Source organism: Anabrus simplex, chromosome X, assembly GCF_040414725.1.
Source record: "Anabrus simplex isolate iqAnaSimp1 chromosome X, ASM4041472v1, whole genome shotgun sequence".
Taxonomy (NCBI): domain Eukaryota; kingdom Metazoa; phylum Arthropoda; class Insecta; order Orthoptera; family Tettigoniidae; genus Anabrus; species Anabrus simplex.
In genome coordinates this window covers 152,334,189-152,349,725 of record NC_090279.1, presented here as the reverse complement: position 1 = coordinate 152,349,725, position 15,537 = coordinate 152,334,189, and the positions used below count along the sequence as shown (strand labels likewise).

At 43.6% G+C, this 15,537-nt stretch overlaps 1 protein-coding gene across 1 annotated transcript in view; it reads right to left on the bottom strand.

Moving 5' to 3' along the window:
- The window catches only part of LOC136886442 (general odorant-binding protein 84a), a 50,438-nt gene extending 35,201 nt beyond the window's left edge, over positions 1-15,237 (bottom strand). The window contains exons 1-2 of the mRNA XM_067159219.2: positions 15,145-15,237; positions 1,303-1,364 (exon numbers count right to left, since the gene is read on the bottom strand). Of these exons, the coding sequence (XP_067015320.1) occupies positions 1,303-1,364; positions 15,145-15,220 (138 nt within the window). The 5' untranslated portion in view covers positions 15,221-15,237. The remainder of the gene's footprint in view (positions 1-1,302; positions 1,365-15,144) is intronic.
- Positions 15,238-15,537: the final 300 nt, after the last annotated feature.

The following is a 15,537-nucleotide window of genomic DNA, read 5'->3' as shown; positions in this document are numbered from 1 at the left end:
TTAAGGATAAAAATAGCAGGGTGAAGTATCTTTCGGGGGCTCTTCTTGTTCACCAATAATGATCTTACATTTGAATAACCCACATTTCGTATCAAGACTGCTTGAGTTTGTCAGAAACTCTGACCAATGAAAAGCACCTAACCATCCCTGATTCTGAGGAATCTGTTGAAATCAGTTGAGGCACTTGGACCTACAGACAAAAGGTTAGAAATCTCAATTAAAAATAAAATAAAACCAACTTTAGCAATTAAGCCAACGGCCGTAGCCGTGTTGAAACACCGGATCCCGTGAGATCTCCGAAGTTAAGCAACATTGGGCGTGGTTAGGAGTTGGATGGGTTGCCACGCACTGTTGGTGGGGGTAAGGGAATGGAGGAGCGGAAAGGAACTGGCCACCCTACCGCACGTAAAATCTGGCTCAGGGACACCTCTGCGGAGGTTCGGACCTGCCTTCGGGCAGAACAACCCTTACCCTTTAGCAAATCTGAAAATTAAGCGAGCTGACACAATTTTTAACTTTAACTAGGTATGTACAAAAATATTACATTCTTCAGTCATCATCATCATCATCATCATCATCATCTGTTTACCCTCCAGGTTCGGTTTTTCCCTCGGACTTAGCGAGGGATCCCACCTCTACCGCCTCAAGGGCAGTGTCCTGGAGCTTCAGACTCTTGGTCGGGGGATTCAACTGGGGAGTATGACCAATACCTCGCCCAGGCGGCCTCACCTGCTACGCTGGACAGGGGCCTTGTGGAGGGATGGGAAGATTGGAAGGGATAGGCAAGGAAGAGGGAAGGAAGCGGCCGTGGCCTTAAGTTAGGTACCATCCCGGCATTCGCCTGGAGAAGAAGTGGGAAACCACGGAAAACCACTTCCAGGATGGCTGAGGTGGGAATCGAACCCACCTCTACTCAGTTGACCTCCCGAGGATGAGTGGACCCCGTTCCAGCCCTCGTACCACTTTTCAAATTTCGTGGCAGAGCCGGGAATCGAACCCGGGCCTCCGGGGGTGGCAGCTAATCACGCTAACCACTACACCACAGAGGCGGACACATTCTTCACTAATAAGTAAAAACATGTAATATTACTAAGAATACGTTAAATGAAACACAGATGTAACCATATCAGAATCATAATTCACCGACATTTATCATTTTCATTTTTCCACAAGCAAAGGTATGGTATTTGTAATTATAGGCTATACGAATAGCGGCCGTAATAATCACCTACTCGGAAATGACTTTGTTTTGCATTTGCTCACGATGCTGTTAATTCAGTGGTAAGGAAATATTTCACTTACCATTGGAATGTCATCACTTTCATCCTGGAAGCTTCCGGTCGTGTTGAGCTGCTCAAAGTAGCCTGGAACAAGAAAGATGTGTTTAAAAACAGGCTTGTGCTTTTACGTGACTGGCAATATCGTGATCATAGTAAATATCAAGTTTTACAAGCACATAAATGATTATTCCCATGATGTGTACTGATTCGCCGAACTCAGTCCAATTCATTTACACTGAAGAAAATGGAAATTGCAACACCCAGAAGGAGTGGTGTTACATTGCTGCAATTGAACATGCAGGACGAGTGTTCGGTTGTGATTCGATGATTACACTTTCAGGTCCCTCTGATCGCAAGTTTGGACAACAATCAATACAGGATGTGCCCACCACGAGCTGCAATACATTGATGAATTCGTCGAGGCATGGAGTCAATAAGGCCCTGGATCGCTTCCTGAGGAATTGTGGCCCATGCTTGCTGCACTGCACGGGTCAGTTGTTCTAGAGTTGTGGGTAACTGAGGACGGTTGGCCAGTTGTCGACCCATCATGTCCCACACATGTTCAATAGGACTGAGGTTCGGGGATCTGGCGGGCCATTCTAAGGTTGTGATGTCGTGGAGAGCTTCTCTGGAGATGCGTGCAGTGTGAACCCGGGCATTCTCCTGCTGAAACATCCCATTAGCAATGTTTGCCATCATACGGACAACTACTGGATTGAGTACCCTATCAACGTACTGTCGAGCAGTCATAGTGCCCTCAACAAGCACTAATTGTGATTTCACATTAAAGCCAATAGCTCCCCAGACCATAATGCTTGGTGTTGGCCCTGTGTGCCTCTCGACAGTAAGATCTGGGTGGCCCCTCTCCGCGGTACGTCGACGCACACGATTCCGCGATCACTGCGGGCAAGACAGAAGCGCGATTTATCACTAAAGACGACCCTATGCCATTCGTCGACCCACGTCGATCTTTCTCGACACCTGGCCAGCCTTACACGTCGCTGTTGTGGGGTCAATGGAACACCTTCTGCAGGGACACGGGCTCGTAAGCCAGCTGCACGCAGGCGATTACCAACTGTTTGTTATGTAACGTGGGGTGCCACAGCTGATCGAATTTGCGCTGCTGTTGCATGCGGTTCCATCCGGGACATCCGAATGATGCGGCGATCCTCTCTCACAGTTGTCTGTCGCGCTGGGCCTGTGCCAGGTCTACGAGTGTGGGTACCTGCATTTGACCACTGCTGCTATACACGTTGTACCGTAGATGCCTGTCGGCCAACACGTGCAGCGACAGTCCTTAGCGATAATCCAGCCTCACACAGCCCAATTATCCGAGCCCTCTCAAACGGCGACAGTTGTTGATAGCGTGCTCTTCTCTGTCGTCGAGGCATGTTTGACGGGGAGCACTTCACTGCACAGACTGCAAGTCAACTACGCTAGACCAGAGTCCGTATACTGGAGTTGATTCCTCCGCGACCAATCACGTGGGGAGACCTGTAGCAACAATCCAATGGGTCTGAAACTTTGATCGTTTACATACCTACATGGCATCTTTCCATACCTTGAAAATCAACAGAAACGACCAATGCCTTCATGCTGTTGCAATTTTCATTTTCTTAAGTGTATTACTTCAACAGGAATATACTCTAGTGAAATATTAGTACATTACGGTCAGGGGTGGTGATTAGTGGGGGAGCCGGGCGCACTTTATGGAAAAGAAATTTACAGTTTTCTTCCATTTTAACCGCCTGAAACTATGAATTAAATGAATTGTTAATAAAGGCAATTCCTACAAGCCCTGTTGTCTTTCGTTTAATTCATTTAATTATTATTTCTTTCTTTCTTAGTCCTTTTACCCTCCAGGGTTGTCTTTTCCCTCGAACTCAGCGAGGGATCCCACCTCTACTGCTTCAAGGGCAGTGTTCTGGAGCGTGAGACTTTGGGTCGGGGAATACAACTGGGGAGGAGGACCAGTACCTAGCCCAGGTGGCCTCACCTGCTATGCCGAACAGGGGCCTTGCGGTGGGGAAGGGGAAGAATGGAAGGGATCGACAAGGAAGAGAGAAGGAAGCGGGCGTAGCCATAAGTTAGGTACCATCCCGGCATTTGCCTGGAGGAGAAGTGGGAAACCACGGAAAACCACTTCGAGGATGGCTCAGGTGGGAATCAAACCCTCTCTCTTCAGTTGACCTCCTGAGGCTGAGTGGACCCCGTTCCAGTCCTCGTATCACGTTTCAAATTTAGTGGCAGAGCCGGGAAACAAACCCGGGCCTCCGGCTAATCACACTAACCACTACATCACAGAAACAGACTTATTTTGTTATTGAGAAATTTATTTATTTATTTATTTATGTATTTATTTATTTATTTATTTATTTATTTATTTATTTATTTATTTATTTATTTATTTACAAAACCTCACTCAGTTGAAGGTTTCCACAATAGACAAACCATAGCGAAACAATTCAACGTACAATTTTGGCTTACAATAATTATGTTGATTACGTTATTCTTATAACTCCTTAAAGTACAAGAGTTAAAACATGTAGCATTGATTTCTCAGCAATGAAGTGGATCCTCGTAAAGCAAACAAAGAAATAGTTTGTAGTTCTGGAACGCCTGACTTAAACTAGTTTCAAAAATTTACAATGAATTGAGGAATAGTCCCTCGATCTCATATCATTAACCCTATCACTTTAATATCCTTCAGTCCACATTTATCTTCATAATAACTTAAGGTCGGTTCATAGATCAGCTTCTTTTCTCTATCTAATGTCATTCGTCCCGGCTAACCAACTTGTACAGCGCCTCGGCAAGTAGTGGAGACCATGGGCGCCCATATGACAGTTTCTAGAGGGGGGCCCAGACCTGGGGGTACGTAGTAATTTTAATATGTTGGAAGATAAATGGCGATTTGTATTATGCGGTAGAATAACCCACGGTATCCCCTGCCTGTTGGTGGGGAACTTTACTACAGCTTTTACGTAATACTGACTTTTAAATCATTTTCTTGAAAGAAAAACACGTGACTACACTAGATTTTTGCCTTCCCCTGAGAGCTAGAGTGGGGCCGCGGCCCCACCTTGCCCCCGGCAATGGGCGCCCTTGGTGGAGACTCGTGCAGCAGCCTGTAGAATAGGGTAGTAGGGGTAGGTTTTTGCCAAAGTCGTGGACGCTGAGCAGTGGCGTATGCTGGAATCAAGACGTGGGCTACCACTAGACTTAGGTTACCCTTTTCGATGGTTGGTTTAATGAACGTCAAGCCTTAAGTTTTTTGAGCTGCAGCCAATAGCCAACAGAGAAGCCTGCTGTGTTGTCAAGGCTGCTCCGCAAGCTACTGCCCTGGCCTCTGCTACTGCTAATGCTCAACACCTAATCACTGGAGATGGTAGCCTAAGGTTTAACAAATTAAAGTCCGGCTTTGTGGCTAAATGGATAGAATGCTTGTCTTTGGTCCGATGGCCCCGGTTCAATTCTCAGAATCAAATCCCTCGTACTCTTAATTCGCCTGGCTTGGGGACTGTGTATTTATGACGTCCTCGACATTCATTTCATCCTCATTAGGTCACCACCAAGCCCATACAGATGTCATGCACTATAATAATAATAATAATTATTATTATTATTATTATTATTATCATCATCATCATCATCGGGCGAGTTGGCCGTGCGGTCAGGAGCGCGCGGCTGTGAGCTTGCATTCGGGAGATAGTGGGTTCGAATCCCACTGTCGGCAGGCCTGAAAATGGTTTTCCGTGGTTTCCCATTTTCACACCAGGCAAATGCTGGGGCTGTACCTTAATTAAGGCCACGGCCGCTTCCTTCCAACTCCTAGGCCTTTCCTATCCTATCGTCGCCATAAGACGTATCTGTGTCGGTGTGACGTAAAACCACTAGCAAAATTATTATTATTATTATTATTATTATTATTATTATTATTATTATTATTATTATTATTATTATTATTACTATTAAATAAAAATGTTGAATTTTACAGCGGTCGTACCCATCGTTCACTGGTTAATTAGCTTCCTCAGGAGACCAGTGGTGGTATCCGATCCATGATCACGGGTTCGATTCCAACCAACAAAAGGGAACACTAAACCTGAAATATTGCATTTCGTTTTGGCAGATCTACCAATGAAAGGAAAACTACATTGCTCCTATAACAGCAGCCCTGCAGCTACAAGCATGTAGAAGGGAACGGGAGTGAAATATCAGCATTCAGCACTCGGTTATCTATACCGTATATTTAACTCAGAGGTATGAGGTGAGGAAGTATATACGATGAGTAACGCACGGTTGATAGTTAGCAGTGGCGATCTGACGGACCGAAGCCTAGAACACGTTCCCTCACGATCCCTTCTCCTTATCGATATACAGCAGCAAGCCGCGTGGCGCGGGTCGAGGGGAGAGGGCCGAGAGTCTGGGCTGCATTATCAGTCTCCGATGCCTTGCTCTCAGAAATACATGCGACGTTTTCTCTCATTCAAGTTTTGTAAGTGGAACAATGTGTCAGACGCTTACATTATAATGTGCTTTAGACTTCCATCATTCTCATTTGAGGTTTGGGCTTCACTGATAGCCTTGGTAGCCCTCAGTATACGCCACTGACACTGAGGTATGATTTCTTTTCTTACGAAAGCTTTTCCTTGCTTGTACTAGTCTGCATTTTATGTCTTCCTTACTTCTGCCATCGTTAGTTATTTTATTACCCAAGTAACAATATTCATCTACTTCCTTTAAGAGCCAACGGCCGTAGCCGTGTTGAAACACCGGATCCCGTGAGATCTCCGAAGTTAAGCAACATTGGGCGTGGTCAGGAGTTGGATGGGTTGCCACACGCTGTTGGTGGGGGTAAGGGAATGGAGGAGCGGAAAGGAACTGGCCACCCTACCGCACGTAAACTCCGGCCCAGGAACACCTCTGCGGAGGTTCGGACCTGCCTTCGGGCAGAACAACCCTTACCTACCTCCTTTAAGACTTCATTTCCTAATCTAATATTTCCTGCATCACCTGCCTTCGTTCGACTGCACTCCATTACTTTTGTTTTGGACTTATTTATTTTCATCTTGTACTCCTCACCCAAGACTTCGTCCATACCATTCAGCAGCTTCTCGAGATCTTCTGCAGTCTCAGATAAAATAAAAATATCATCGGCAAATCTCAAGGTCTTGATTCCCTTTCCAAATTCCTCTTTGATTTACTTTACTGTCTGTTCTATGTAAACATTGATAAGGAAGGGCGGCGGGGCGGGGGGGTCAGACTGCAACCTTGCCTCACTCGTTTCTGGATTGCTCCTTCCTTTTCAAAGCTCTCGATTCTTATCACTGCAGAATGATTTTTATACAGGTTGCAGATAATTCTTCGCTCTCGGTGGCTGATCCCAATCACCTTCAGAATCTTAAATAGCTTGGTCCAATCAACATTATCGAATGCCTTTTCGAGGTCTACGAACACCATGTATGTGGGCTTGTCCTTCTTAATTCGATCCTCTAGGATCAGACGTAAAGTCAGGATTGCTTAACGTGTTCCTACATTTCTTCTGACCGGGCGAGTTGGCCGTGCGCGTAGAGGCGCGCGGCTGTGAGCTTGCATCCGGGAGATAGTAGGTTCGACTCCCACTATCGGCAGCCCTGAAAATGGTTTTCCGTGATTTCCCATTTTCACACCAGGCAAATGCTGGGGCTGTACCTTAATTAAGGCCACGGCCGCTTCCTTCCAACTCCTAGGCCTTTCCCATCCCATCGTCGCCATAAGACCTATCTGTGTCGGTGCGACGTAAAGCCCCTAGCAAAAAAAAAAAAAAAATTCTTCTGAAGCCTAATTGATCTTCTCCCAAACTCAGCATCAACTTGTCTTTCCATTGTTCTGTAAATAACACGTGTTAAAATTTTGCAGGCATGAGATACTAAACTAATGGTGCGGTAGTTTCCACACTTGTCAGCACCGGCTTTCTTTGGAATAGGTATAACAACATTCTGTCGAAAATCACATGGCACTTCTCGTGTCTCATACATCTTAGAGATTAGATGGAATAACCTTGAAATGCTGGTTTCTCTTAAGGCAGTCAGTAATTCAGAGGGAATGTCATCAATTTCAGGTGCCTTGTTCCTATTCAGGTCTCTCACAGCTCTGTCAAACTCTTGACTTCAAAATTGGGTCTACCATTTCATCAACATCAACAGCCTCTTCTTGTTCCCGAACCAAATTATCTACATCCTTACCTTGATACAACTGTTCGATATGTTCCTGCCATCTTTTTGCTTTGTCTTCTTTCCCTAGAAGTAGCTTTCCATATGAGCTCTTAATATTCATACACCTAGATTTCCTTTCTCCAAAGGTTTCCTTGATTTTCCTGTATGCAGCATCTACCTTTACTAGGACCATACAACTTTCGACATCCTTGCACTTCTCCTTCAGCCAATCTTCCTTAGCTACCTTGGAGTTTCTATCCACTTCATTCTTTAATCGCCTGCATTCTTTTCTGCCCTCTTCATTTGTAGCATTCTTGTAGTTTCGTCGTTATGAATCAGGTCTAGTATCTCCTGAGTTATCGATTGATTCTTAGTTGATCTTTTCTTCCTTTCTAACATTTCTTCAGCAGCCCTACTGACTTCATTCTTCATTACTATCCACTCTTCCCCTATTGTGTTTTGCTTCAGCCTTTTCATTTAGTCCTTGTGCAACATGTTCTGTTGGAGCAGAAGTATTTGATAAAATTCGTTAAATTTGGAAAAATGTAGTCGCCTAGAAGATTTTTCATTTCGGAAACAGAGTTCGAAAATGTCATAAATTCTTAGTTTTCTTTCAGCGATTGTGTGGACTTGTTTGTTAAGAAGGCGACTTAGTTAAATGTAACATGAAAACTTGTCAGTCTGTTGAACACACAAGTTCAATAGAAATATTGTTTAATAGTGTTTTTTTTACAGGTATCTAATAGTGTAATATTTGTATTGAACTTGTGTGTTCGACAGAGTGAAAATGTTTTAAGTTTCTATGGACTTGGCTAACCACGAACTTCCTAAACACTTTCTGTAATTATTATATTAGGGAAATAATGGGATGATGCTGATGAGACTGTCATCTCTTTTGCAATTTTCTAAGATTGGAAATGGACAGATTTCTTAAAATAGAATCACGAAAATCCATCATCTTAAAAATCTGTTCGCAGAATTCAACGAGATGATAGGCACCTGGCTCTGAAACTTCTTATCAATTTCTTTCTTGTTCTTCTAGAAGGGTATTGCTGTAGATTTCCATAAAAAAGAATTAACGTACTAAAAATGTCCATGAAATACTAGATCTAGTACTAAAGTACTGAAGGTGGCAACCTTGACTGAAACATTGAGACCTCTAAACGGGCAACAACGTTGCTTACTCTTGACGTCGCCTCAGACAGTTCCATCAATTACAGATTGAAGAGAGGACTGAAAGTGATCGTGACAGGAAACAGCCGTCAGTCAGAGCAGTATGACTGGAATGCTGCATAAATTTCACGCTCCAGGTATAAACTCGACGTCTATCAAGTCAAGGTTATACAAACAAGTCCGTTCACTTCTCTACCCGCTAGAACTTATATTAAAACATATCGAATGTCTGTTGGCAACAACTTGGCAGATAAGATTACCGTTACGTCATCGTTCACTTTTTTTGGGAGAACAGATATCCCTCATACTTGTAATGGCACCCGTCCTCTTCAGAAGAAATAACGACAAATACATACTGCGAAATATTTACCATGTTTGCTTAACAGAGAAGTTTACGTCCAAAAGGTACCAAAAGCTCCTCATTGGGATTTAGTACTTACCGGCATCAAACGTGATTTTCCAACGCCCTGTTTGACTTGGATTTGGGCCATTTTGACTGTTTCTTTGATATTATAGAGCTTCTTACCAACGTATGTTTTCCATCATCATATGATTTTTTTTTTTTTGATTTGGCACGTTTTGGAAATAACCTTCTCGCATGTCTTCAGAATGGATGGACAGGAGGCATCTCACCACTCTCCTTTCTAGCAGCGAAGACGAACTTGCTGACTTACCACCAAGAGTGAAAAATGTTAGCACATTGTATGGACTAATCATTAACGTTAATAAGTTCAAAGTAGTCCGCCTCTGTGTTGTAGTGGTTAGTGTCATTAGCTGCCACCCCGGGAGGTGCGGGTTCGATTGCCGAATCTGCCACGAAATTTGAAAAGTGGTACGAGGGCTGGAACGGGGTCCACTCAGCCTCGGGAGGTCAACTGAGTAGAGGTGGGTTCGATTCCCACCTCAGCCATCCTCGAAGTGGTTTTCCGTGGTTTCCCACTTTTCCTCCAGGCAAATGCCGGGATGGTACCTAACTTAAGGCCACGGCCGCTTCCTTCCCTCTTCCTTGCCTATCCTTTCCAATCTTCCCATCCCCACCAAGGCCACTGTTCAGCATAGCAGGTGAGGCTGGCTGGGCGAGGTACAGGTCATTCTCCCTTGTAGTATCCCCCGACCCAATGTCTCACGCTCCAGGACACTGCCCTTGAGGTGGTAGAGGTAGGATCCCTCGCTGAGTCCGAGGGAAAAACCAACCCCGGAGGATAAGCAGATTAAGAAAGAAGAAGAAGAAGTCTAAAGTAATGAAATAGCGTATGGCTTTTTCATGCCGGGAGTGTCCGAGGACATCTTCGGCCCGCCAGGTACACGTCTTTTGATTCAACGCCCGTAGACGACCTGCGCGTCATGATGAGGATGAAATGATGATGAAGACAACATATACACCCAGCGAAATTAAACAATAATGATTAAAATTCCCGACCCTGCCGAGAATCGAATCCGGGACCCCTGTGTGCAAATGCCAGCACGCTAACTGTTTAACCGTGGAACCGGACAGTCCAAAGTAATGATAGTTGACTGAGGAGCTATAGCTCATTCCACGTTGTGTATGTTGGGTATTCAGCCCGACGGATGGTTGGATCCTCAACAGGTTAACCATTAGCTGTCATAAATGGCCTAGGTGTCACTGAAGAGGCGTACTAGGGAAATGAGGAGTGTGGTAGTCCCCCCCCCTTTTATCTTGAACTAAAAAAACTGATATTTTACAAATTTATATATCGCTGTTTTCCCGTTATCCTGTATTGCTCTTATGACAAGAAGGTTACCATATTGAACAGATCTGCTCAACGGCATCACTGAGGCACATAAATGGGTGAAACTCAGTATTTATGTTCAAGATAAAAGAGGAAAGAAGTCCTACTCAATTGTTGAATGGTCAACGTTGAGGCCTTCGGTTCATAGGGTCTCGGGTTCTAGTCCCAGCGGGGTCGGGGGTTTTAATCTTGTTTGATTAATTCTTCTGGCTGGAGAAGTGGGTGACTGAGTTTTTTTCAACACTTTCCTCTTCATATTCAGACAACACACCACACTACCAACCACCACAGAAACACGCAATAGTGATTACATCCTTCTTTATAAAGTTGGCGTCAGGAAGGGCATCCGGATGTAAAACAGGGCCAAATCCACATGTGCGACACAATTCACTCCCTCGACCCCGAAGGTGTGGGAAAAGTGGTAGAAGACGAAGAAGAAGAAGAAGAAGAAAAAGATAAAAAGGGAAGAAATAATCTGCAAATTACGTTCATGAACTCTATGGGATAAGAGACGGGAAGGGGTAGACGGGCTAATATTGATGTTCACAATATAACGGAAAAACAGCGATACATAAATTTGTGAAAATCAGTTTTTTAAGTTCAAGATAAAAGGGGGGGGGGGGTGGAATCATCATCATCATCATCATCATCTGTGTACCCTCCAGGGTCGGCTTTTCCCTCGGACTCAGCGAGGGATCCCACCTCTACCGCCTCAAGGGCAGTGTCCTGAAGCTTCAGACGCTTGGTTGGGGATACAACTGGGAGAATGACCAGTACCTCGAGCAGGCGGCCTCACCTGCTATGCTGAACAGGGGCCTTGTGGAGGGATGGGAAGATTGGAAGGGATAGTCAAGGAAGAGGGAAGGAAGCGGCCGTGGCCGTATGTTCGGTACTATCCCGGCATTCGCCTGGAGGAGAAGTGGGAAACCACGGAAAACCACTTCCAGGATGGCTGAGGTGGGAATCGAACCACCTCTACTCAGTTGACCTCCCGAGGCTGAGTGGACCCCGTTCCAGCCCTCATACCACTTTTTTTTTCAAATTTCGTGGCAGAGCCGGGAATCGAACCCGGGACTCCGGGGGTGGCAGCTAATCACGCTAACCACTACACCACAGAGGCGGTCGGGGGTGGAATACGTTACAAATTAGGCACAGTTTACTATTGGTTCTTCCTCAGATTCATCCATATAGTAAATAAACCACTGTATTAATGTTAAAGAAAGAAATCGCACACGTAGGCTAATTAATCACATAACAGTCACTCAGTACAAGAGCAGTGGCGGTTCGTGCATGAAGGGCTTTTGGGCGTCGCCCCGCCGCCGTTTCAAAATCATTTAACGTTATTTCATTCTGTAATTGCCAACGGCCGTAGCCGTGTTGAAACACCGGATCCCGTGAGATCTCCGAAGTTAAGCAACATTGGGCGTGGTCAGGAGTTGGATGGGTTGTCACGCGCTGTTGGTGGGGGGTAAGGGAATGGAGGAGCGGAAAGGAACTGGCCACCCTACCGCACGTAAACTCCGTTTCAGCAACACCTCTGCGGAGGTTCGGACCTGCCTTCGGGCAGAATACACCCTTACGTTACTCTGTAATTGATTACATAAAGAGACGGGCAAATGTAGCGAAGCCGAACTTATGTCGTGTGATATTCTGTTATTTCGGCTGTAAACCTTTTGCTTTTCTATTTCCAAGAAACCTGCCTGCTGTCATTTCTTGATGGATACAGTACTTTTGCATCCATCTCTTGGCACAGGCCAGAGTAAAGTGTAGCTTCCACCAAAGTCCCAGTCTCATCCATGGCTGTGACAATATGGGTGGTGCTGAGTAATGACATTCAGAGCATTAGTGCATCTGAGTGTTATGAAAGTGCTGCTCATAGGGTCAGTCGTGCTGCAATAGTACTTTCTGACCCAGTGAGGAAAGCAATGGCAAACTACCTCACTCCTCATCTTGCCTAGTATGCCTCATTTTGGTGCTGCCATTGGTTTTTGGGGTTTCCTTATAACCGCATAACCTTTGGTGGTGCTATTTGAGGATCCAACCAGCCTCTGGGCTGATGACCTGACAGATAGACATTTTCAAGAATATGGTAAAGGCTTTCATGCCGTGACTGAGCACGATGTAGTCCTAAGGTGTTCGGACTGTGGTAGCAGGGCCGTGGGCAGGTCCATAGGGTTTGCAAGTGTGCGGGGTGCGGGAGGAGCCTGGAAGGATGATATCGGCTTGTCAGGGGAGGAAGAGTGAAGGCGGGTGTAAGTGCTGAACGGCGGAGCCCTCGGTAACATCGCCAACCACTTTACAATGTCGCTACCGGGCGAGTTGGCCGTGCGGTTAGAGGCGCGCGGCTGTGAGCTTGCATCCGGGAGATAGTGGGTTCGAATCCCACTGTCGGCAGCCCCGAAGAGATGGTTTTCCGTAGTTTCCCATTTCCACATCAGGCAAAATGGTGGGGCTGTACCTTAATTAAGGCCACGGCCGCTTCCTTCCCATTCCTAGGGTTTTCCTATCCCATCGTCGCCGTAAGACCTACCTGTGTCGGTGCGACGTAAAACAAATAGAAAAAAATACAATGTCGCTAGGCTTTTCCCCCCATGCCTTACATTAATTTTTGTTAGAGATTAATTCCAAAACATTTTACAAAACAACGAATTCCATTAAACTGACTATTTAAGCAATTCAGTTCCATAAAGAAGGTAAAATAAAGATTCAAAATGTAATCATAACGTGACGGTACTATCTGCAGGGTGTCAAATTGTTAAATACGTTGTCGCTTTGAGATTTGAGTAAGACGAGAGAAATTCGGAAGTGCACTGCTTATTTGTTTTCATGAATATTGTTGATGATTGTGATCATTGAAACAGTAGAGTGCCATAGTAGTTGGGATTGCATTAGCTGTTAGCCTGTTAATGTGTGTGTATAAATGCCATTGTAGTGTAGTTAATTAATTAATTAATGTTGTAGTGCAAGCAGATTTCTATTCAGCCAGTGTAATCGGATTATTATTATTATTATTATTATTATTATTATTATTATTATTATTATTATTATTATTATTATTTATGGGGTCGATGACTTACCTGTTAGGTCCCTTAAAATAACAAACATAATAATCATCATCATTATTATGACGGCACAGCCCTGCCAGAGTAAAATGTCACGAACCACCACTGCGAAGACAAGTTCGCACTAATATAATAACTAAAAACATATCATCACGTAAATAGACAACATCTGTACTATAGTAATAAGCTGCCAGGATTCATATTTTCGGATTACACGTTACTGGAACACGCATGCACAGAAATGCTTTCGCGATGTAAGCAAAGCACCTCCTTCGTTTAAGAGGATACGGAACGATTAAAATGGTCAAAAATATCAGTTTTTATATTTTTATATTTTTATATTTGATGAATCTCTGAAGTCTGCTCTTTAAAATGATGTATAATACATTATAGTTTAACAATTAAAAGTTGCCACAATTTTAATTTGAACTTGCGCTAACAATGAGAAAATCATGTGTGTGGAAAGTTTTAACTGCAGTTTTCTCAGTTTCCATTTTTTTCAAATGTATGTTCCTTTTTTCTAGGTGACTGTTTATCACAGAGCTGTGTAATTCTCATCATTAATTTGTCTCATATTGGTTAACATTTTAACGGAGGGATTTCCAGATTTATGTAAAACTGTTTGAGATTTGACTGTTTTTTAGGAAAAAATTATTCTATTTATTGACTGTTTAAAAAATATGTGTCTGAGTCCCCTTAAGTCCAATTACAAAAACGCTCCGTCAGTATGTCAAATAAGGTTTGAATAAAATGTGAAATAAATTTCATTTTCATAACTTTATTAGATCCTGAGAAAAAGGAACACGAATTAAACAAATTTAACATTGGTAAGATAGGCGGCTCCGTATCCCCTTAACTCATTGCTGCAGGTAGACAGCTCACTACAAGATGTATAGCAATACACACACTGCTCCTTCAGCACTACCCCTTCGCTCCCTCCCCTCCTTTTCAGTACTCCAGTTAGGCAATGTTGACTGTTTATACCGGGATACCATTTCTGTGCATACGTGTACCAGAGTGACACAGAAAGAAAATGGTGGAAGGCATCAAAGCGATGGCTGTTCCCATCATTGTGCTTCCTCCCTGCGAATGTATTTGTGAAAGAGAAAAGCTTCAGTAGTTATTTTAATAACGCACGGGCAATAAATGCCTCATCTTTTTACCTTTCTTTCAAACAATATCAAGTACATTACAATATTCTAATCGTGAGGAATTATGGGTGTCTAACAGAGGATGTGTTAACTCGTTGTAGGTCTATGAGGGCAATACTGATTTTTCTAACATGGAATTATCTGTAGCTACGACAAGGGACGTTGTGATGCAGATATAAGTGCTTGTCTGTCCATCACTTTAAAAAAAAAAACCGTTTATTTCATGAGAATGAGAGCTAACTAAGCGTTTCAAGCATCATATTTGCATATTTCACAACAAAATGAATAGGAATTGACTGATTTTAATTCGCACACATTTTTACTGTTGACCAGTGTTTTAGTTAAAATTCTTATATTATAAGTAGACCTTTCCGTACTTGTTTTACTGAGAAGCGTCGTATCTAACGGCTGGTCTTAATCGGCAAAGTCTGATCACACCTGTAAACAGGTTGGCCAGTCAATTCTATAGGCCCTACTCCATAAGATTTTACAGTAGTTTTGAATGAATCAAAGATGTTTAACATACTTACTCATGTTTACTCTGTAAGTCTCATTACACAGCTGCATATAATCGTCCATATTCAGAGTGGGCATGTCTTCAACCATTGTTGTACCGTTCCACGCCATTGAAGTGTACATGGGTGTTGTTGTTGCTGATGAGCTGGCAGCTTTCTGAAATTAAAGTAAAAATCATTAGAATACTCCCCATTCATTTGGTGTAGCTCCTTCATGCAAACAGTAATCAAATTTTTTAGTATATCTCCAGATATCTTATCAATTCTATCTGCTTTTCTAGTTTTGTACTTTTATGTCTTATTGTAAATTTATTTGTTAACGTAGGGAAATCTCAACACTTCTTTAGCATTTAATTTCGTGTGGCTATTTCTAGCCGAGTGCAGCCCTTGTAAGACAGACCCTCCGTT